Here is a 23,580-nt window from a genome sequence, read left to right as displayed (position 1 = left end):
TGCCAACTTATTTGATTGCGATAAACGAGACCTACTGATACCACTGACTGATCAGTGGATAGAGCTATTTAAAAAGAAGATGTCCTCTTTCTAAGACGGATTCAACATGTCCCCTAAAGATCATCTTGTAGTCTATCGTAAGCTCCAGATACTTTACCGACGGCGAACATGGTACAGTCGTCCCATCAACAATAAGCCCCCGGCTCAGAGTTGGAGTCAGCGTGTTCTTAAAACGATGGAGAAAGACAATTGTCTGGGGTTTGGATGGATTGATTTTGATCCTCCAGTCTGCAGCAAATCTCAGGAAGATATCGAGACAGCGTTGTAGCTTTTTAGTTCGATCATGTTCCTACCTTTGACTGTAATAGCAGTGTCATCTGCGAACAGAAACAGCATGCCATCACAGGGAAGGGGAGGGATATCCGTTGTGTACAAGATGTTCAGTAACGGGGTCAGAAGGCTCTCTTGTGGTACACCTGCTGGAACAGGATTGGGATAAGACAAGACAGAGTCCAAGGACACTCTGAATGTTCTGTGTTTTAAGTAGCTGCTGATAATTTTAGCTGAATAAACTGGAAGACCAAAATCAACCAGCTTGTGTAAAAGCCCACCATGCCAAACGCTGTCGAATGCTTTCGCAACATCCAACAGCTGTGAATTTTGAATCTGCTTTGTTTTGTTCGATGCAACTCTTGACTCGTAAAAGCTGATGAGTGTTCCTGTCGAAAACCAAATTGTTCCGGTCGAATAAGATTAAGACTCCCAGCTCTGTAAGCGATCAAGAATTATCCTCTCAAAAAACTTACCCAACGAGGGGAGCAAGCTGATTAGACGATAACTTTTCGTAAAAGAACGTAAAAACTAAAATAAAAAAAAAATTACTAAGCGAACGAACTGACCAATTCATTCAACACATCACTATTTATAATCGTTTCAATTAACGCCAGAATATATGCAATGCGCTTACTAATTCTTACTTTTCATTTAAAAAATATTTAAAAGCATCATTTAGGATTGTCCTGTCGTACAGTCGTCAACTCGCACGATAAAATGCCCGTGATGGGTTTAATCCCGCATGCACCGTGTCCCCCAAAGATAGGACTGTCTATCCTGCTATGGGATGAGCCGAGCTCATCGGTGTCTTAAGCAGACCTAGACCAAGTATGGTTGTTGCGCCAAATAAGAAAAAAAAAGATGAATATGATTTCACATTTTGGTCTATAGTTACTACATAGCAGAAGAGAAAAGCTTTCGAGTATTTTCTCTATAGCTGAGCAGTTTAACAATAAGTGCCATCTTACTGTCTTCCTTTTCGACAATGTTCGATGGCGTCTATGTTTGATCAGGTGGTTTGAGGATTTGCTAACCATGCTTGACCCTAATCGTAGAAGATCAGGTGATTGTAGCTGAACATTTGCTAAATTTGGTTCTAATTTGGTGATCTAGCTCTCTCGTACCTTTGTGCTTGATTTGCAGGGTTTTTCGTCTTTCGAATGTGCACATAATTACAGGGTTTTCCAAGTCAGTTTCGAATGTAAACATTGTTATTCACCACATCCAAAATGTTTTCCAACAGATGTCATGTGGTGTATTTGCTTCAAAATGACACATGATTTTCAACACATCAGAAAGAACGGTCAAACTCAATTCAGCTTGAGACGTGTTGAAAATCATGTTGAAGAAATTAAAAATTATGATGATGTAAGGGAAGTATCACATTGATGTGGATTAACATCTAGCAAGTGGCGAATAACAACGTTTACTTTCGAAACTGACTAAGAAAACCCAGTATCCAGCTCGATGTTTAAATTAATGCGTTTGCCTATCAAATCACACGCGTTTGCTATCTTGTCTGTACTGTTATAGTATAATTTAAAAAAAAAAAAAAACAAAAATGATGAATGTAATGTAAGCTTTATACAAAAATATTTTAAACAGCAAATTTGTCTATGGCTCTCTCATGCGCATAGCAAGCAATACTAAGTTGCTCATTATTTGTTTCAAACTCATTACTAACCTGTGACATTTATGTTACTTATGCTCTTGACGGTTGCCTGAACGTCTTTCCCATAGAGCAACATTGTACACTGCTTCAATATTTGATTTACATTTCCTTGTTGCAATAGTGTCAATCCCTCTTATCACGCTTCTACACCAACTAACGGTACAATGTTATCATATACGCTATAGGGCAACCTGCAATGCAATTAGTTATACATGTCAACAGTTTTCCCCAGCCGACGTTTTCAAACAAACTTTCAATGCTCGAAATCCTTTACAACCGATTTGCAGACGCAATTGCAATTTATTAAACTCTTTTCAAATAAATGTAATGCATAGCGTTCGGGTTTCCTCCCATGTGACAGTCGAATGTATCTTTCGCCACTTGCTATAGCCGGAAAGATGTTTTGCCTGAAGATGTTGCCCTGCATGTATTTCTTCAACCCTTGCTCCCTTGCTCATGCTGTGATATGCCGTCTCATGTCCGTCTGCAGTACGAGTTGCTCATGCTGCTGATGGTACAATTTATGCTTCGCTCTTCCATTGGTAAACTGCAGCATGGCAAACTTGCCCTGCACGGCATCGCCACATTCGGCCTCAATCTAGCGCTTGCCCCGTAAACTGATCTGCCGGGACTTTGTCATAAACGGTCCCCAAGCTTACCACGGCTGGCGTTTAATAAAATGCTTATAAATAACGAGAAACTTTGTTATCGTCGTTATTGCACCGCAGCAGCACCAGCAGCAGCAGCAATATCAACAGCAGCACCAGCAAGCCTCGTCTGTCCGTTTAGCACACATGTGTGCTGCGACAGTGTGCCGACCGACTAAAGTTAAACTTCTCGAGCGTGTGGCGGCGTGTGCTGCTGAAGTGCCATTGCTCATGAGCCCACCTTCACCCGCGTGGCACCGCGTTGGCACGGCGACAAAAACGAAACTGCATCTGCAGCACTACCGGCATGCATTATTTCATGCTCGGAATTAGTTTGACAGCTGTTTTCTTTGCCTGTGTGGCCGGATCGACGAGGGGTGCTACCCGTGTCTTGTGGGGCATGGGCTTAGACAGACGATGTTTGGTTAGTTCCGCTTAGCCTCGTTAATAAACATGTTTGCTCCGTCTTAAGGTTCGGCTCACCATCGCTTCGAATGGTTCTCTTACTCACTCTCTCTCCCCTTCTGAGAACAACACTCTTTTTTCCACTCAATCCCTTCCACCCTGTATGTCTTGCCTGTGCGGCATTTATCCAGCACGGTGAAAACATTGCCACCCAAGTGCACTATCCGCCCACTTCAGCAGAACGATTGTGTACGTCTGCTTCAACAAATTACAATCAATTAAGCGAAACAATTCACTTATCATCGGAACAAACCTGCACAACACCTCCCCTCGCACGGGTTTTCCGTTCCGAAGAGCGTGCGGAGTAATGGACGAACATGTGCTGCCTCCTAGACGGCTTGAAATCTCGGCCAGTGGTGTGTGCACTAACCCTCTTGTTTGCCTCTTGCTTTGTGGCGTTCCATTTTCAAATGGCGAGCGGAACCGAGTGGAGTATCGTTTGAAGTGGGTTATTCATTCGAGAAGGTGTTCTACAGTACCTTGTTTCGAACAAACGTAATGGTGCAAAGACAAAAAAAAAGAGACGTTGCGAGACAATGTTGCTACATTTTGCTTGTCCAAGTGAAGTGGTCTGTGAGTGGGTTTCCTTTCCTTCGGCTTCTCTATCCAAGATCTTGCCGTAGACACGTTCAACTGTCGGGGCAGTTGACGGTGTGGACAGGTATGAGAGCGATGCAGCAGAAAAGCCTCAAGGAATGAGACAATAAATTAAATTAGAATGTTGCTAAAGGCAAACGGAAAGCTCGTGCTTCTTTAAGCAGAAATGATCATTAATAGGAATCGTTCTATGAATTTTATCATTGTTTGTCATTTTCAAATTCATTGTTCATTCATTCGTAGATCAGGCTGTTGAGGAATGGTTTTTATTATTTAATCTTTCAAACAGAAGCATATCTTAAGGCGCACAATTAATTTGAAAGCTTTTTGCGATTCTAGCTTCCATCGGAAAGCTAATGCTCGGATTTTATACATTCCATAAGATTGCTCTTATGTGTTAAACTAACCGGAAAGGAATTTAATTTATTCTTTTATAATTTCAAGCGCCAAATTTACGCAAAAAGTTCACTCCTCAAAACACAAAACCTACAGCTCCTCGCAACTTTAAGCTCTTGGCAAGGTAATCCACCCTTTCGGGCTCCACAACCTAACCGGCCGGCCACTGTTTGTCGATTAATTCCCCCTCCCGGCCTCACAAAAGAAAAACCACAAACGGCATTGGCTTGGTTTGGCGTTGACGAAATTGGATCAGACGCGCGGACCGCCGGCCAAACTTTTCCACTTTTATCGCCCGAGAATTTTCCTAATTCAATTAGGCTTTCAAAGTTTTCACTTTAAAAAATGAACTTGCAGCAACCGGCTGTGGATGGGCCCCGGTTTCAGATTCTTGCTGGCTGTTTGGGTTGATTGTGGTATGTATTTTTTTTCTCCACTCCCTGTGCCGCCCCACACACATCGCAAGCAGAGAAGGAACTTTAGCATAGCTCAGACCGTGATTATCCACAGCATGCCAACCGTGGCAGCAAATCGAGCAGAAACTCTTTAACTTGAATGTGACCTCGAACGATCGTTCAACCTTTGTGAGGTGGCGAGGTGCAGATTGCTGCTGCCAAAAGTCAAAGACCCGTTCTGCTCCCGTGACTGAGAAGTTCCCGTCGCACGCTACAGTGACGGACTGACAGCAGCAGTTCACCGATGTGTTCCGGGTCGAAAGGCTTCTCTCTTCATTTAACGCTACGGTCCGTTTGCTATCAATGGTAGCGGCTGATGCGTTGGACACAGTTTGTCTTTTGTAAGAGTTTTTAATTGCTGACGCAATCCGACGCAATCGGTACGATGGAACCTAATTCACATTTCTATATGTTTCAAAAGTACCGGGCGTCTCCATCGAACAGTGTGTTTTTTTACATATGAAAAAAATGCTTTCCAAATTTCATCGCTTGTTTCTAATTACGAATTAAAATTATGCTGTGACTTTGTTTTAATTTCCTAATCACTTATTGCAAGCATTAAATGTTTCAAAGCTAAATTACCAAATTACATCACAATGCACTTAAACTCGGATAATCTGTTGTGCCCCTTTCGCGCCAAGCTCACAACTGTCCCCAAAAGATAATTAAAGTTAGATTACAGTTCAAGCTTCTCTGTAGGCGAAGTGATTCCTATTTGCACAAAATACAATCCCCCCGTAAGGGGACGGTACTACTAATGCTACTGTTGCGCAAAATGGACGCTCCGACCGGGCTTTCTCACACCACGGTAGCAGTATGCAATGACACTGTTAAACAACCATAATCGCTCGAAAATGAATGCGTTCACACCTCTCCACTGCCAGCACAAGGGCAGCGCAGGGTTCAAGTGTAGAACTTCCACGTTGGAGAGTTTCCGTGACATTTGTCGCTACCGGAAGGATAATGTGCTTCCTTTAGCGCTAAATGCGCCCGGGTGCACAGAGAGCACGAACAAACACACACACACGCATACGCGCATACAGCAAAATTCGTTACCCTGTCAGGGGTTTCCATTGAATTGCCATAAATTGCACACTCATGCAGTGTGCGGATCACGTCACGCTAAAGGCAAGCACAGCTTCGCTTGAATGAGCGCGTTCAAAAGTCAACAAGCTGCAAACTGCACTTCTCGCAAACTGCGAGCGCAATGGGTGTGGGTTGATTTTCGGAATAATTCAGTAAAGCACGGTGATGGTGCAGTACAAGTGATCGCTGAAAGTGTAACGTAATTTAAGTGAATTTTCATAAGCGTCATAATTTTATAGATAATTTTTCATCTCATAATTTAACCAGATATCTCAGACATTTAACCCGATATCTCAGACATTCTACCATCATTTCCATGCATGAAAACAATAAGAATAGAAATGGCTTATCTATCAACTGCAATAATGCAAAAACCAACAGCAAGCACAATTCACAAATCAATAGTCAGTTCCTAAATGGTAAACAACTGAACTCGCAACAAAAAAGCTTTATGTACTTGTTGGCCGATGAAAGAGTATACACTCAAGAGTTAAAATTTAAATATAATTTAGCTAACAGTCGTAACTGTGAAAAATGTGGCTGTGTTAAAAACATTTGACAACATTCAACTAAAAGGATGTCGACAGAGAAAGAGGAACTGGAAACTAGAAGTGAAATAGCCCAAGAGTTCAAAATTATAGTATTGCCGTTCTATATATTGATAAAACTAGACTTTAGAATAAATAGCAATAAGGAAAAAACAATTAATCAAGCTATTCAGCAGTAATGTGGTAGAAATAATTAAAAATCAAATCCACCCGCATATAGACAAACAAGTTTTAAAGCAGATACTACATCTAGTCTAAAAGATAAAGTAGGTTATATTTAAATGAATGATGGAATAAAAACTGATTTAGTTGATTTTTATAAAAAAAGAGCGTTCAATACAAATTGACACACAATGCTAATTAGATTATAAGTTAACGTATAGATTCTTTCTACGTTGAGGATAGTACTCTGAGAGCCCGTTAACTCTAATGTATTGCATTATCGGTTATCGAACTGCAAGCAACGCAAACCGTGAGGACATTAAAACGAAAGCGATTTCGTTTCCGATAGCAGTCCACACTCAATCCATCTAAGTCATCATAAACGTGGATGCTTTGCAAGCTTGGCACTTTCGGACTTCCTAGACCGTTGATGAAGATCGCACCTACTTAGTGAGACTGGAAATATGCTTAATATAAATGCTACTTGTTTTATAGAAATAATCTCTGGAGTGCTGCAGAATAGTAAACTCCACTGCTGTTTGTATCGTGTAAATATCACTCGCACTTCCCTTTGATCTGCACGTACCGCATAATAATAATAATAATAATAATAATAATAATAATAATTATTATTATTATTATTATTATTATTATTATTATTATTATTATTTATTTATTTATTTAATTCAAGTGTTTGATAAGTGATAGTAATATTAACATGCAGCACTACATTGGCCATAGCATGAGCCGGTATCTATCGGCCTCAGTACCATTTTTCGATCGAAAAACTTGGATCGCTCCGGTTGTTGTGTTGATATCATTTGACACCCATTTTGCCGTGGACTCATGTGCCATGGTTCATTTTACCGTTTTTTTTTTATAACTGGCGCTCACGAACAAAATGAACTATGCTACAAAAGTTTGACGCAGATTATTGCTGCGGAGATTATCGAATATCAAAAAAAGGCCTTAACTATTTTTTTAACTGCTATTTTTTTAAACGTTATATAAAAGTATATTGGTAAAAGTTGTGATTCTTTTTCAATGTTTATGGTGATAAAAAATTATTAATTAATTATTTTAAAAAGAAAGTTTGCCTACGCTAAATACTGAACTCGATGGGAATCGAATTTTTGTAGGGTTATGAAAGAAATATTTATGCCGTCAGGTTAGCGTGTGCGCACATGGCATTTTTTCGATCGAAAAATGATGCTGAGGCCGTATATTTGAACAGCTCTGAATATATTGCAAAGTCAATTGCATCGGAGCTAGCATTGGACTCCGCCGGCATACGGATCACAGGGTCTGCCCGACCAGCACTGGATCGAAGCTGAGGTATCTGCAGAGATAATGCGTAAATGTTGATGCGGGACAACAGAGACAGTGAGTCGATGGCACCATTGAAATGACCACCGATGAAAAGGCACTGTATGTTGTGCGTCTCCTTGCGGCAAATGGCTCAAGGTCTATAAGACGGCCCCGTGCAGTATACGATGGAAGAAAATCATCTATTATAAGCTGCTGATGCAAAGCTATCCTGTCAATTAGCAAAACATCTACAGATCAAGTGGGAACCGAAGATCATATTGAACTCACTATTCATGCGAAGTTCTAGAAACTTGCTTGAAGTCAGCTTTGAAAAATGTATTATACTTAACCTTAGGCAATTTCGCCAGCCGCCAGCGCGTTCTAGCAGGTTAGACAGCGACAGAGATAATCAACCGATTGGCAATCTTCACATACGGCTAACTCGTGGGATTGGTAATATTATTTCCATTAAAATTCCTTTCTGCTCATTAGTCGTACTGGTATTGGAGTACGTATCCGTGACTTGATAGTCGCCGTTACCGGAACGCGATCGGTTACGCCGTTGCACTTTACTTGGCATTGAGTCATTCCAAGAACGTTCTAGCAATGCACAAAGTATATAGGTATGTACACATGCGCTATGCGCTATGATATAGGTGCTGAGTAAGAAAACGGTCGCAAACGCGCCGTTGATGTCACTCCACGCGTGGAGTCAGGTTCCAACGGGAACTCCACTTGAAGCAGGTTCCTACGACAATCAGGTGCGGTGTCGTATGTTCGGACGGACCGAACATGATCATCATAAACGTGGATGGCAACGTGACCGGCAAACCTGGCAGCACCGAGAACACCGGCCTAGCTAAATAGCACCGAATCCATAAGTTAGCTTTAGTCTTAGTCTAGCAGTTCGCAAATAAAGATCCCCAGTATTTTTTTTTTTAACTTACTCCGGGCAATCGTGAACATAATTATATTTATCATAAATTTACAAAACCGCTCACCTTCATTATTCTGAGCTACTTTCCTTGATCTGAACTTCGTTCGTTTTAAAGCGCTAGAACACCTCGTTTTGCAGGATTTGGGAACCGTTGAACGCGTTTTCACTATATGGATCCATTATACGTGATGTGTTATGAATTTGAACCATGCATTAAACGTAATTTGTCCATAAGCTAATCAATAATTTAAATCGTTATCCATTTGCGACAGGCACACTTAACAGAATTTATAAATTAACTCTTCAATTAATTTTGAGCTGAGAGGTATGACCGAATGAAATACTGAATGAATGAGGTATGACCGAATGAGGTACGAATGAAATGAGACGTAAATTCACTTGTGAAATACATCCGCAGAGAAACATCCATTTCCGTCGTAGGCTAGTTCCTACATTGCCGATATAGGATGGTAGCAAATTTTCAAAACTCAAGAGAAAAATCCCATTCCATCAGGTGGGGATGAACTCATTCCATGAAACACATTTTCCGATGTATAATGAGGCCCAGTAATAACCAATACTGGGAAACGTGCGGTTTCTACCACACTGCATTTCAATGTGCGTCGGAGAATGCTCAACAACAGTCCGCACACATGCCTCACCGACACATTAGCGCACCACCACCTTCATCTCGCGACCATAAAAGCGCTGAATCGGTTTCGAATCGACGCATCGGCATCGCTTTCCAACCGGCAAATATCTGCACAGACATGCACTTTCCTGTTGGGCGTATGAGTGTGGAAATGAATGAAAAAACATACCTACATGCACATAAACTTACAATGCTTCTCTCGAAATGTAACCGATGTAAACGCGTCTCGCGAAGGAATGTTTGTGTTTGCAGAAAATCTGCGTACCGGCAATGGAGTTATTCGGCAACGTTAGATAACCTACTCGGGGTAAAAAACGTTACCGTTTGCAGTTTTCCTCCCAATTTTAGAAGGGACAGAAATCCGTACGAGATAATTCGCAGATCAGCAAAAAACCATCCATCTCTCTCGCGAGCTATTTTCCCCCCATCATCCCCAACATCGAATGCACGACAACACACATTGATGATGCACTCACACGTGTCACAACACGTGACCACCGTTGGCCCTCTGGAAACTGCAAACGGAACGCATGCTTATTGTCAAAGGACCACCGCCATGCTAAAAGGCCGAAAATCCGGATCGACGACCATTTTATCAACTGGTGCACGACCCCCGTACGGTGGGAACATTTGCTGCAAAATGGCAATGAAAAACGAGCAACCCATCCAGGCAAAGGTAGTTGGAGGTATTGGTCTGGTGAAGAAGCAAAAAAAAAACACCAAGGGACCAGCCGGATAACGGATGATGTTTCACGCATTCATAAATAAATAACGTGCGGCATAATTTATGCCGTTGCTGGACCGCGACGATGGCGTTTAAGCCTGTTGCACGCACCCCTGCCGCACACCATCGCACGTGATATGAGCGAATGTGGATGCATTTTGCAAGCACGTTCCTAGCCTGTGCGTTCCATAAAACCGAAACGGTTATGTCGATTGCATATTTCACTCGCGGCAAAATGTGGAATCATTTTTCGCCCGGGGAGCATGACTTTTACCACGATCACTTGCACGCTGTTAGCTTAAACGGTTGATTGCCTTTTTTGTTCTTATGCTGAATTTTACATTGTTGCGAGTCATACTGTTACTGTTTTATTTTTAATAGTAAAATAACATTTAATGAACATAGGTAATTATGAGCTTTTTTAGCACCTGTGATGTTTTTTTTTCATCACACTTTTTTATGTTATTACGGCTGGGAGTAGATTATTTTCATTTGCGGGATATCATTTCCTAATCTATTCACATTACGTTTTGAAATATATTGGTAATTTTTAATTTACCTTAGGTTGGTAAATACGTTTGTTAATTGTTTAATTCAAAATGACATATTTTTCCAGTTTACTTTCTTCTTACTTGTATTTGTAACCTGCCCCAACACTTATTACAATGCTAAAAAAATGTAGGACTGCGATTCTTCATAGAACAATAGGCATATACACTGTCTTCGAGGCCAGTTTCTTATGTGAACGGCGTTTTTCAACAATCGCGCGAGGTTTTTTAATAGCCCAGCTGTCACAAGTAATGACAGCTGTTGAAAAACATCTGGCAAGTTTTGAATAATGCTGTTCACATTGAAAACTGAGTGAAAGCCGGGAAACAGTGTAAGTACTATAACCAAAAGTTCGTTACAGACAGTTTGACATCTAAGAGCCCTTTCCAATTCGAATTTTTATTGTGATAAAAATGATAAATAGGTCTGGTGATCATAAGAAAATTGTAAATTGGTTATTGAATGTTTCACCAAATGTATTGATGCCTCTTTTAATAATAAAGGTTTTAGGGTTTGATGAGTTTTCCAGGGCTTTCTGCTGTCAAAAAGCATCCAAGATGGCCAAACCAATTTTGGCTAATTAGTCTTGAACTTGACCACGTTCATATACACTCCTTGACTATAACCATGAAAATAACCAAGAACTCAGGAGTATTGTGTTATTTCATAACTTTTTACAAACAAAAAAACTACAACCTCTTAACAGTGATCCATAAAAATAGAACTAAACACGTCTAATGAAATGATCTTTTTGTTACTTTTGCATGTGTACATTTCCTTATGGTGAGAAACGTCTATAACCATTCAATTGATGATGGTTTTTTTCAATCTGTTCATTTATTTATTTTCATTTCATCAAAAGAAAGGTCAGCGTTTGGTGTGCGCTATTAATAACCAAATCATGTTTTTGACAAAGTACCATCAAATGTCTCTTGCTGCGTCAGCCACATTTGAACCTTCGCTCAATCCAAGCAAGACTTTCCATCCCCGGTCGATGCTTTTCAATCAAAAACCTATCAATTACCGCATCGAACGGAAACGGATAATCCCTAAAAGCTACAGGAAATTAGCGAACTGTTCCAAGCTGCCCACGTTGTTACCTCCAATCTCTCGACCACTGTTCTGTCGTGCGACGTCTTAATCTTTGCGCTTGTACGTACCATTTCTGCGTCAGCATGTCAGCCAGAAGTGATAAAGCCATCAAAGAGCATCTTATCCTCCCACCAACCCAACCATTCGGTTTATGAGATTTTCCGGCGTTCATTTCGGTAAACAGTTTCAGCCTCCGGCCAGCAGACGGCCAGACCAGACGCTCATACGGATGATAATTAACCTTATTAAATATGTCTCGCATCCGACACGGTGAGCAAGTAGTAGCTGCCTGCTATGATAACCCACCTGAAGAAATGGTAGCAGCAGTAAGCAAAGATCTATCCGGCAGTACATAAAGATCTATCATGCCCATCGTAGAGGAGGGGTCGGAAGTGCGTCGGTTCGAGGCGTTGTATAGATAAATAAATTAAAGCCCTTCATCACGCACATATCGGGATGCACCCGTACACAGCGTAGTTGACCCCGGCAGACGTGGGTTGCATAAATGTGATTGAAAGTCAATTACTTACGATTCGCTTGCAGTCACGGTTCAAGTGCCGTTGCAAGTCAATAAATCGATCCGGTTCCGTTTGAGCATGTCGTTGACATGCTAATCTGGGTGGAAAATCCCGAAGGAAGCACCCGCAGTCCGCCATGGTGGTGTGCTGGGCTGTCCTTTGGACACATTAAATTGGTCTCGATGAAAATTTAATATTCAACTGACGAGCATTCGTGTTGCGCACGTTACGCTGCCCCTTTCTCTGAGCAGAGACCGACCTGAGTTTGGCTTGGTGCTGCTATGAATGAAAATTAATTACGCCTCTCGTATCTGACTGAGGCAGCGTGTTTTCAGTTTGATTAACGAGGCGTATGCCATAATGTTGAACCCATTCATTGTAATGAATAAGATGCATGGTGTGCTTCCTGGTTTATTGATTTTTTTAGTATTGTGGCTCATAAGCTATATAGGTGGTTTAATACATGCATGAGCTTTAAAGGTAACCAGAATTCAGTTAATTTTGTCACGCGTATTGCATACTATAAGGCGATTTTCAACCATAGGGGACCGCCGCCAAACGACTGTATCTGGGACCGAAAAAATGTCCCCTTGCTTTGAGACGAAGTCTAAAGAGTCATATGTCAAATCTCAATACACCATACAGTCTTTCCGTTACGCTTGTTACCCGAATAATGCGTTCCAGGGCTATTCGCGAAATTCAAAATTTTGCGTAAGTCAAATAGCAGGTTTTTTAGCCAAAATAAGGATGATAAAAAGTTATTTATGATTTAATTCAATTTTTAAAAGTGCATTTTCACTGATTTCATACAATTCGTATAGAAGATTCGATTATTTGTATATATTTTGCGATTTCAAACTTTTAACAATTTATTTTGAAGAAATTGTTGAAGGAAAATGTGCCAATTTGACGTATGAACTGTCAAATTTAAAAAATCGCGTAACTCGGGGAATGACTGTACACTCTTCCAAGTGGAAGAGTCAAAATCCATTATATCGTTTATTTTAACTTAAAGTATTGTGGAAAATGGATCAATTTTATTGGAAAAGTCGTTTACAAAATATACTTAAGTTGGGGAATCTTCATAAATGTGTGGGTAATTGTAATTTCCAACATCTATTAATTGCTCCTTAAAATTCCAAATAATAAATTCAGGCAATTACAAATACTTGCTTTCAGGTTGTTTAGGACTATTTATGTTGAAATATCATTTAATAAAGGTTGATTTTTCAATAACACAACGCCAGTATCCACACAAGCACGGTACAGGAATGTGACTTAAGGATAAGAAAATAAATGTGTGATAAAAAGTACTTTAATCGCAGGTTTATGTATCTTTTGTAAGCTGAAATTAAAAAAAGAGTTACGTGGCAAAATTAGATTAAACAGTAATAAGCCATATGATTTCCTAAAAAATAATTTATTGTTTTTCTTTTTGCTTTTTATAGTAGCATTTTTTATTATTGTGAACTCTAAACATGTTTATTTTTCACATTATTTTGTTTCAAAAATCATAACAAAAGAATATCATATGCATTATAATTTAGCACTACTTATATGCCTGCTTGCATTCACTTCTCAACATACATCAAATGATGTGAACTAGTCCGTAAAACAATCAATCCTAAGCCTGCTTCAAACCACCGGCAATGGCCTGGCCTTAAGTCAACAAGCGCACCAGATTTCCTATTGCACACATACATCAAAAACCAATCGTCATTTTCGTCCTTTCTCTTCCTGCACACCGTCACCGTTCGATGTAATTGAGCCCTCTATCCCACTTTCTTTACCACAGCTTGAGTTATTTAGTTGCGGGTGAGCCCATAGACATCTCATTCCTTCAATAAATTTTGCTTATTTATTATCCAAACAGCAACAGACCGGTTGGGCTGTGTGCGATTTCATAAGAGGAAACTGCATCCTTTCGCAGGCTGCCTCTTACAAGCTTGCTAGGTTAGCATTGACACCGTTGCACAGGCAAACAAGAAAACCACTTGCATTACAATGAGACCATGATGCACCGGTTGCACCAGCTGGTGCCACAAAACCAGCCATTGTTATTATCATCGTCAACTCCACTGAAAAGAGGAGCACTCGCTGGTAGTACAAAACAATGGGCTAATGGGTAGATGAAATAGTCACTTAACTATCGTTTAGTGGCGTTATGGTGAAGGTGGTACGTTCAGTGGAGTCGGAGGAAAGATCACATTTAAACCATCTGTTGAATTAGTTTTTTTGTTGTCGTTAAATGCTTACAAACAAGGTAATATCATTTAAAGATGATATAAAATAAATTTGTATTTTTTCTACCATTGTTATCAACATTTTTTATCAGTTTCAAAAAGCCACCTCTTTTTCTAGAAAAAAGTTCCATCAGATCTTACCGATTCTATCTTTTTCACAACAATGCATAATTTGTTATTCATATTATTTTACTTTTTTATAATTTCTACTTTTAGTATATTCCTATCCCATTTTTTTTGTTTTTTTTTTCTTTTTTGTTACTCTTTTAATTTCCTTTTTCTATCTCCTATTTCTAGCGCTTCAATTTTAAAATAGCACGGGCGAATAGAAACGCAAAAAGCACGTTTTCGTTTTTAGCACAGTTGCATCCGTGTATTTTGCACCGTTTTTCACATCATCATTCGTCATGCTGCTACGCTTAAACGTTTTATTTCTTCTCAAAACGAATTGTCGTTAGAGTATGAACGTGCCCGCGTACTAACGTCACCTTTTGCTGTCATGTTTGTTTTAACAAAAAATAAAAAAAAAAACAGCATATTCTTCTTTTGACTTCACTCACAATTTCTATCTGTCCTCGTTGCAGAGCTTTGCAGCTTGTGACATGTCATCCGCTTTATCTTGGACGATCTTGCTACTGCTCAGAAGCGTACGGCTTCTACCGTACCGTCTGCAGCGTACTTGCTCTTGGTTTAAAGACGACTGAAAGCAAAACGTTGAATCAAAGTCTCATATCAAGCAGCAATGGTAGAATAAACAAAAACTGGGGATGCACCGGCTGACAAATATTGCTTATGAATTTCACAAAAGTGAACCCTATGGAGGGGCTTTTTTTGCTGCGTTTGCTGTTGATTTTTTCCTCTTGCAATTTATAACTGTTTCATTTTCTGTGTGCCACCTAGAAGAAAGGTCGAAAAACTTTCTTTTTCAGAGCAATCAAATGCCTCGAATTATTTATGTCACCTAAAAAGGATATTGTTTCCTGATAATAGCACCTCCACTTATCGATACACAGCATGTCTTGCTTCACAAACCTTTTGACCGCGTACAAAATGATAACTCTCCATTATCACTCAATTAAATGGCCCAATTTATATGTTAATTTTTGTGCAGGCCCTCTACCGGGCTAATTCCAGCGAGTAATTTGATGCCTCCAAATCGACGCTGCCATCTCATTTTCCACACCTTGTTTGGCCTATAAATTTACCATTTTCACTCAATTTGCGTCATAAAACATTACCACTCTGCTCGGTTCCGCTGTTTTGCACCCCAAAACCAGCAGAACCCCTTCCTCACATACGTGGCACGCACACCCGTTGAGAGGGGGGGGGGCAAAGTTTTCCCATTTTTCAAATCATTTTCCTTGAAGTGGAACCCTCATTTTATGTGGAGAAAACTTTCCTGTAACAGTCACCGACCGTAAATGTGTTGTAAGCTCGGTAGTACGGTACGGTTCCCATTTCGGACAGGTGCACCGGATTGATGGGGAAAGTGCTTTGAATGAACGTGTTTCATCATTGCCGCAACCCAACTATTCATCGATCGTGCCCAACCCCTGTTCTGCCGATCGAACACCAAGGTAACTGGCCAACAAATTTCATTTTCATGTGATTGATAACCAATTCCAGGAGGCTGCCAAAGGACATAAGGTTATTGTGATATGACTACAAGAAAGTGACCCAGAATTTTGCTATTGTATCGCACAAACTATGCCACGCTTGGCTTTCGTGGAAATTTACAAACGTATCCTGATACCGCTATAAAATGTCACAGATCGGAACTTACTTGCACCAATATTAGAAAATTTACAATGAACGTACAATGAACGATTGTCTATTGAAATGTTGGATGTCAACAATGAAATGTTGGAAATAGAGATATCAAACGATCGCTTTCCTTTGACGGCACGATATCCGGATCCTTCCGGGAAGCGTTATTTTAACCGCAGAACTAGCTGCTTTTAAGCTGTCTGCTTGATTTAGGATTTCGAACTTAGGAGCGCTGACGAACATCCTCATCGCTGACTGCTGCAAATCGAGAACAAATTCCATGTTATCACATACTTGCACCGGCAAGCAAGCATTGTGGGAAATAGCATTTACACGGCTCCTCGTCCGTCTTGACTAGCTAATCCCACTTCAGAGCTACTCTCAATGTCCATCAATCGCTCGAAACGCTTGCTTCAAAACCACAAAACTCCATTCACGATGCCGCGCTGAGAGCATCACCAGTCATCGTTTATCATGAAGAAATTAATTGAGTGCTACCGGATCGTGATACAGGAGCTGCTAATTTGACCTACCTAAACGTCCGTGAAATGTCCCACAGGACGGTTTGAGAAAGGTAATGTACACTTGGCGAACTGCTTGGCAGGAAATTATCGACCATCGTGGTGTTGAGGTTGATGCGTAGACTGTACACGTGCGTCTTGTGTCCAATGCATTAAGATAGCAGCTAATTGGGATAAATGACATTGCATTTGCTATCCATTTGAGACATCATACTTTGTTCCTAGCGTTAAAATCCGGGGGGTATGCAACAGGATCCGGGTTTACAATCTGCTCCCCACAGAAGCTGTCACTTTCGAATGGCATTTTGTTCTATTCTAGGAAAAGAAAATTGTGATCTGCTCGTGGCAACAGTGATGGTGGTCAACAACACTAACGGAAAATGTTTCCCGCACACACACACAAGCATCGCTATGGCGAACAACAGAAAAGGTTAAAATGTGTTTTTCTCGCCTACCGTTCCAGGAATGGTACGCCCTGGTGATGGCACTGCTGTCCGGTTTTCTGCTGCTGAGCACCTCGACCCTGGTCGCCATCACCGTCCTGGTGACGACGGAGCTGCACGGCCCGAGCCGCAAATTGATTGCCGCCACCAACCTGGCCACCGGTATCTCGGGCAGCATTGGGCTGAGCTGGTTTCTGCCCATCCTGTGCGCCACCTCGACGCCGCTCGTGTACAACGTGATGGTCGAATCGCCCGCGCACTGGTGGCACGCGTCCGATTCCTTCGGCTTTGTGCTGTTCGTCGTCATCGAGGCACTGTTCGTGGTGCTGTTCGTGCTGCTCTTCATTACCCTCATCAAGCGGCTGCTCTATCTCGCCCGGAAGCATGACAAACACAACACGTCCCTGCTGCGCAGGTAAGTAACAACACCAAACCCGCCCCATGTCCCTCCGATCATAATTCGCGCGAAGCCATTCGAATGGTTTGAGTTGTTACCCCCGTCGTTCCGATAACGATGGTAGCCTTCAAGTGCACGGCTTGACATTCGATACAACGCTATTGCTTGTGCGGTATAATATTCTCGTTGCAACGATGTGTTTACTCCCCATCGGCATTTTTCTTCTTATAAAAATATACTCAACCAAGATTGGTCGCATCGACTGAAGAGTTCGATGGTTGAACTTTAGTTGTTCTGTAGCAATACTTGGAAACGTTTGAGATTCGTTGTACAATTCTGTTCTCAGAACGGGTGGAAAATGCTTCCTTTCATCTATGGATGATACTTTTGTAGCTTTTATTTAGAGAACAGATGAAGTATTGCGCCTACATTCAATGATCATTTTCAGAGCACTTATACATGCCTTTATTTAACCGATTGATCAATTTCCCCTTCGATTCCAATTCTTATTGCTCTCATTTTGATAGCTAAAATTATTTAACTGAAATTTGTCACTATTTTAAATATATTTAAAAATATATTTGAAAAATAAGAATTTTTAGTAGAGAGAACTTCATCGAAATATTCCACCGATGACTAATATAAACAAATAAAATCTCTGGAAAGCTTTTACTGAGTGCCTGAACTTATGCAAACTGTTAACCACGGAATATTTGTTTATACTTAGTATAGCTTTAGGCGTTATGTATCATAAATACCATTCAGACCAGAGTTGTTGAACAAAACAAATGAAGCCGGAAGATCAACATTTGAATTAATGAAACAAATTTCAGCCGTTTACTGTTTAGAAACCGTTTTACAACTACGCCATGTTTTAAATTTAATTAAAACGTCCTGCCTTGTTTTTCTGCGACACGGCAGCCATAATGTATCTAGACTAGTGATGCGATGTGAGAAACTTTTAAAAAAGTGGCTCACAGCTATTCACTCTGTTACAAGAGTTGAATCTTAAATGGACTCTTTTGACTCCTTCACAGCGGGGGATCTTTCGATACGCAGACTAGGTGGTCGCCTGGGGCCCCGTAGATTGATAGTCTATAGTATGCACTATGTATACAAGTTGACAGAGTATTAGGGACTACGGCCCCCTGAAGGCTGGACATTGGAGCACCGAGACTGGTGCAACATGAGGCTGCTTTCCGCATGGCCCACGATTCTTTTTCTTTCACACATGTATTAAGATTTTCAAATATTTTACTACTCCGTTTTTTTATTTGTTGCTGCACTTGAAAAGCTACGAGTATATCCATTGAAATGGAATCTTGGGGCTTATATAATTATTATATAATATAATTATAATTAATATAATATTAATTAATATAATAATAATATTAATAATGAACTCTTTTTTACCAATCACCAATCAAGACCTGTGTGTTGACTTTTTGTGGCTTTTTATCCATCAGCCCAATAGCCAAAACCTGTACAAATGGCAATCGAATGATATCCGAATCAGCTTAAAAGTGTTATTGCGTTCGTTCATATTCCACTGGTTTGTCCCATTCACGACTTAAATATTAATTTTGCATTTATATAGATTGCATACTATCAGGCGGTCTCTCTAATTTAAGAAATACATAAAACATCCGAACCAGTTTAAATGACGTACACTTTTTGAATGTAAAAAGAGTAAAAAAAATCCTTTAAAAAAAAAAGATATGTTTCTTATTTGCTTATGATTTATTCAGTTCCTTTGACTAATGGAGCATAAATTATGTGTTTTTTTTTTTCATTTGCTACATCATCATTTAGAGCTTATTTGATATTCAGAACTTTAAACCCTCCGCCTATCCCTGTTTGCTTTAGGGCACAAACCAGTCCATTTGGGAACATCACCGCCCACGAATCAAACCTTAAAGTTCCTCGAGGAGATCCTATCAATATCGCTCCCATGCAAATAACATTCATCGATGCCAGAGGCCTCCGTTGGGCACGTTTAACTCTTTAAGCAGATAATATCCGTCCATTGGGACGGCAAAGGACCTAACAACGATCCGGGAGCCTTTTTTCCTATCCTGCACACCTCCTCCTCCTCCTCCCGCACACACTCACTTTCTGGGTCAACAAAGGACAATCGGTCGTGAACACCATTCCGGTACGGAAATATCGGTGCTGAAGTCTCCGGTCCTGCCGCGCTGCGCACGTCCGCGACAAAGTTTGCTCTAGTTCTTTTGATTTTCTTTTTTCTGCTGTTTTGTTCAGCCCCGTATCCGATTCAGCTTGCCTCTGCCCTTAGGCTGAAGTTCAGCCAGACCAATAGAATTTATTAAATTTGTTTTCCATATGGCCTACGATGGATTCCACAGCTGGACAGCTTCCTCCGTGTGACGGTGGAAGGAAAACGGGCAACGGCAAACGTGTGTTACCCCTCCAGGCGGTTGCGAGTGAAGAGAAAACGATGGCAGCCAGAGGAAAACCTTTCCGATAATCTGATTACAAGAAAAATCGAACGCTCCAACGAGCAAAGGATGCGCCCTGACGATGGCAGATGAAATCATTCTATTCGTCCGTCGTTTCACTTTTTCGATCCTTTCGACCTGCATGTCGAGATGGGTAAGCTACTGTAGCTGGTGGATAAGCTTCGACGTATGGTCGTCCTTTCAGCTACTACGAGGCATTACCAGAACCGGAGGAGATCTGTACTGACTTGTTGAACTTGCTACGGTGCTATGTACACCTTTTGGGCAGATTTTTCTCTCCCCGGGAACTGGTTCAATCTCATACGGCCTGCTTCTCGGGGTCCTGTGGATGTGCTAGACCGATTATATCGATATCATCGTACCTTACCTTAGTGCGTGTTTCTATTGCCGCTTGAGGGACCCGTTCGAAGGGTGTTCTCGCTCCTACGCAAAACCATCTATTTATTTATGAACCCCAAAACCAAAACCCACCGCACATGCTACCCTCTACTCTGTTCTCCGTTCGCCCAAGGACTTTCCATGAGGCTGGGAAAGCGAAACAAATACCTTATTGGTTGCCTATGGTAAACCAGAGAAACAACAGCCATACACAAGCTTCTTGGAAACATCCACGAAAGTTCCTGCCCCCTTTGCGGCACGTGTGTGTCTGTGCCCGTATGGTAAAGCAGTGACGTGACGTTTCCGTTCCGTTCCACCACAGATCACAGAAGTAAAACAAAAATACCTTTTAACCATCGGCGATTTCGGCTCCCTTGCTCTCCTAGCCGTCATTATTCAATTCGGCCTAACTGTTGCGAAGCATATTGGCTTGCATATACTCATGCGACCCCATAATGGATAAGACATATAAGAAGATTCACGCCCCGGCGGTTCTCTAACGCATTAGCGAGGGAGAAATCGATGGAGAAAATTCAATAAACGTCTTTGTTTATTATTGTTGCTCCGCGGAGATGGTAAATAGCGAGCGCTATTTGTGGCCCATTTTTGTGGCCATTAGGCAAGTGCTGTATTTCAATAATGTAATAAGCATTTTAATGTGATAGGTACAGTAAGCAAAGCTTATGGTAAAAGTTTAAATTAAATTACAAAGTTTTTGGACTATTCAACTTGATGCTTTTCTTTAAATATTTCTGATTTCTGGTTTCATTTATTTAGACCCTTGGTGTCAAATTCATGTTAGGTAGTGGGCCGATATGCATTTAGACAACATTTTGCGGAACAACAGTGTTTCCGTTGGGAGGGAGAGAACTTGTTTCCAATTTAGGTGACAAATTAATTAATCGCCTAAAAAGAGGACTAGGAGATGACATTTGTTTTCCTTCAAGTGTGTTAATATACTTTAGCAACTTATAGAATAGGTTAGTTGGTGGGATTTTTTGAAAATGCTTATTAAATGGAATATAATTGTTTTTTCCCACCATTTTCCACCTACAACAATTATTTTTTGCCAAAGTTTGGCAATTCTTTCGACCACTGCGCACGGTGCAGTTTGGAACTTGTATTCTCGGCATAGAAAACGGATCATTAAAGCTAAAGCAAAATTTATATTTTATTATATCTCCAAAACATCTTATATAATTGCTCTTAACATTTTTGGTTATGTTTAAAAATGAAAAATATTTTTCGAAAATTGCAGAGTTTACTAACTAGGTGGAGTATACTGTAATCAACAGGGCTCTTGGTGGGCAGACCATAAAATCTACCGATGGTCTTGTCCGTGTAAATACTGTTAGTCAAATATGTCAAATTGCCATGGTATGTGTATTTGGCATGTCTGCTTTACACGAATTTTAAGTTTACTAGTACGTAATAGAGAGCTATTAATTTGTTCTGCTTTTAGAGCTTATTAAGATTGATTGAAAAGACGAACGTTACATAAGATTGTCGTTACAGACACTTAAAACAGCTAATGTATTTAATTTGCATACATCTAGGCGTTCGAGAAGGATTTACAAAAGACGAAACTAATAGCGTTAATTTAATGTTTGTTATTTGTGACCGGTAATCAAACAACGTTGTCCATATGAGTGCGTAATATAAAGGTCAGATTAGACCTTACGTGAAATTGAACGTTAAATTTATGTTTTGCTAGATTTCATTAAATACTCATCAGGATATGGATTATCGTACACCAAACTATAGGAAATTCAATTCCCCAACTATTTGCAATGTAAAACATATTGAAATAATGAATTGAATACATTTCTTTGTGATTTTCCACTGACCATTATTTTCTCACAAGCGTTAATCATAAAGAAATGCGTTTAATTACTTATTATAACATGTTTGAATTTCCTTTCTTTTGCTGTACGCTAAGCCATATTCTAAGAAAATAGTTTATGAAACATATCAACCAAAAAACCCAAATTTTAGGTTCAAATCTACTGGAGCTGTAACCTAGGCTTTATTTGTTAAAAAATAGCTGTTCACAACATCTCTGGTATATATAAAAAAGTATTTTCATCATAACTATTTTCTTGAGCATTGCAATCAACTTTCAACAAAAGGCTTGATTTATTTACTTCCCGGATGTAGCTGTTTAGCTGTTTGTCCGCTCAAAAACACACGAGTAATTAATTCAACGGCATTACTTTCCATTACGCGTTCAAACATCGATTCGACCAAATGAGAATTTTACCCTTCCCCGCGCCCAATCTGATCTACGAACTAACGTTCTCGCAAACCGTTCCAACCAATTGAGCAACAAATCACCGTAAAGACGTCCGACTCGGTGAACCCATTCGAGTGGGCATGGGCACCAAACTTGCCCACATTTTCCAAGCCACAACAACACACACACATCGCAAAACGGAAAGCGGAAATGATACTGGGGCAGAAAATAAAGTTTAATTTGTTGCACGGCTGTTGTTTTTTTGTACTCTGTCTCTACGGATGCCAAACCAGTATTACTCGTGTTTTGCCAGTACCACAGTACTCTACCTACCTTACCTTTCAAACGTCCCTAGTACGCTCAATACGCGCTATCATCAAAAGTATTGCCCTTTTTGTCTATTTTCTTGCAGTACTCTACTTTCCCATTGGTCGAACTGTGGCAAACGGTGAAAGCGAAATCAAATGCTGCAAGACACTGGGAAAGGTATCGTGTCATTCTCTACTGTCCAGTGTTGCGCTTCAACTACCGTTTTCCTGTCCCAGTTCGTTGAACTTCCAAAGTCGTTGGACGGCTTTCCTCTTCCATGGGACAGTTTGCTGCCAAAGAATAGCACACAAGAATTTCTTCTCCATCTTCCGTGGCAAAAGAACCACACACAAAGAAGTGTATCGCCTTGGCCCCAGGAACGCAACAACGGTCAACCGAAACTTTTGGGCAAACTCCAAACACATAGCCAACCGGCCTTCTTACTGTCTCGGGCGAGACAAATCCAACGAGTTTGTCCATCGTTGGTTGGTCTTAAAGAAACTTGGCTGTTGTGCTGCTGAAGTTGGTTCCTCGTGCTTTCTAGCACGCTCAATATCATCCTCGGTAGGGGCATGCTGCAACGAACCCCGACACTCCGTGCCTTTCCCGAGTGCCCATTGTTATTCGACACTGCAATTCTTTGGCATTTATTTTATTCCGCTTCTTTC

The 23,580-nt window shown here is 40.6% G+C and overlaps 1 protein-coding gene across 2 annotated transcripts in view; it reads left to right on the top strand.

Moving 5' to 3' along the window:
* The window catches only part of LOC3292069 (uncharacterized), a 202,709-nt gene that overhangs the window by 162,771 nt on the left and 16,358 nt on the right, over positions 1-23,580 (top strand). For both annotated transcript variants that reach the window (XM_061655321.1, XM_061655320.1), the window contains exon 20: positions 17,136-17,530. In XM_061655321.1, the coding sequence (XP_061511305.1) occupies positions 17,136-17,530 (395 nt within the window). The remainder of the gene's footprint in view (positions 1-17,135; positions 17,531-23,580) is intronic.

The sequence above is a fragment of the Anopheles gambiae genome, chromosome 3, assembly GCF_943734735.2.
Source record: "Anopheles gambiae chromosome 3, idAnoGambNW_F1_1, whole genome shotgun sequence".
Lineage (NCBI taxonomy): Eukaryota > Metazoa > Arthropoda > Insecta > Diptera > Culicidae > Anopheles > Anopheles gambiae.
This window is presented reverse-complemented; position numbering and strand designations above follow the sequence as displayed.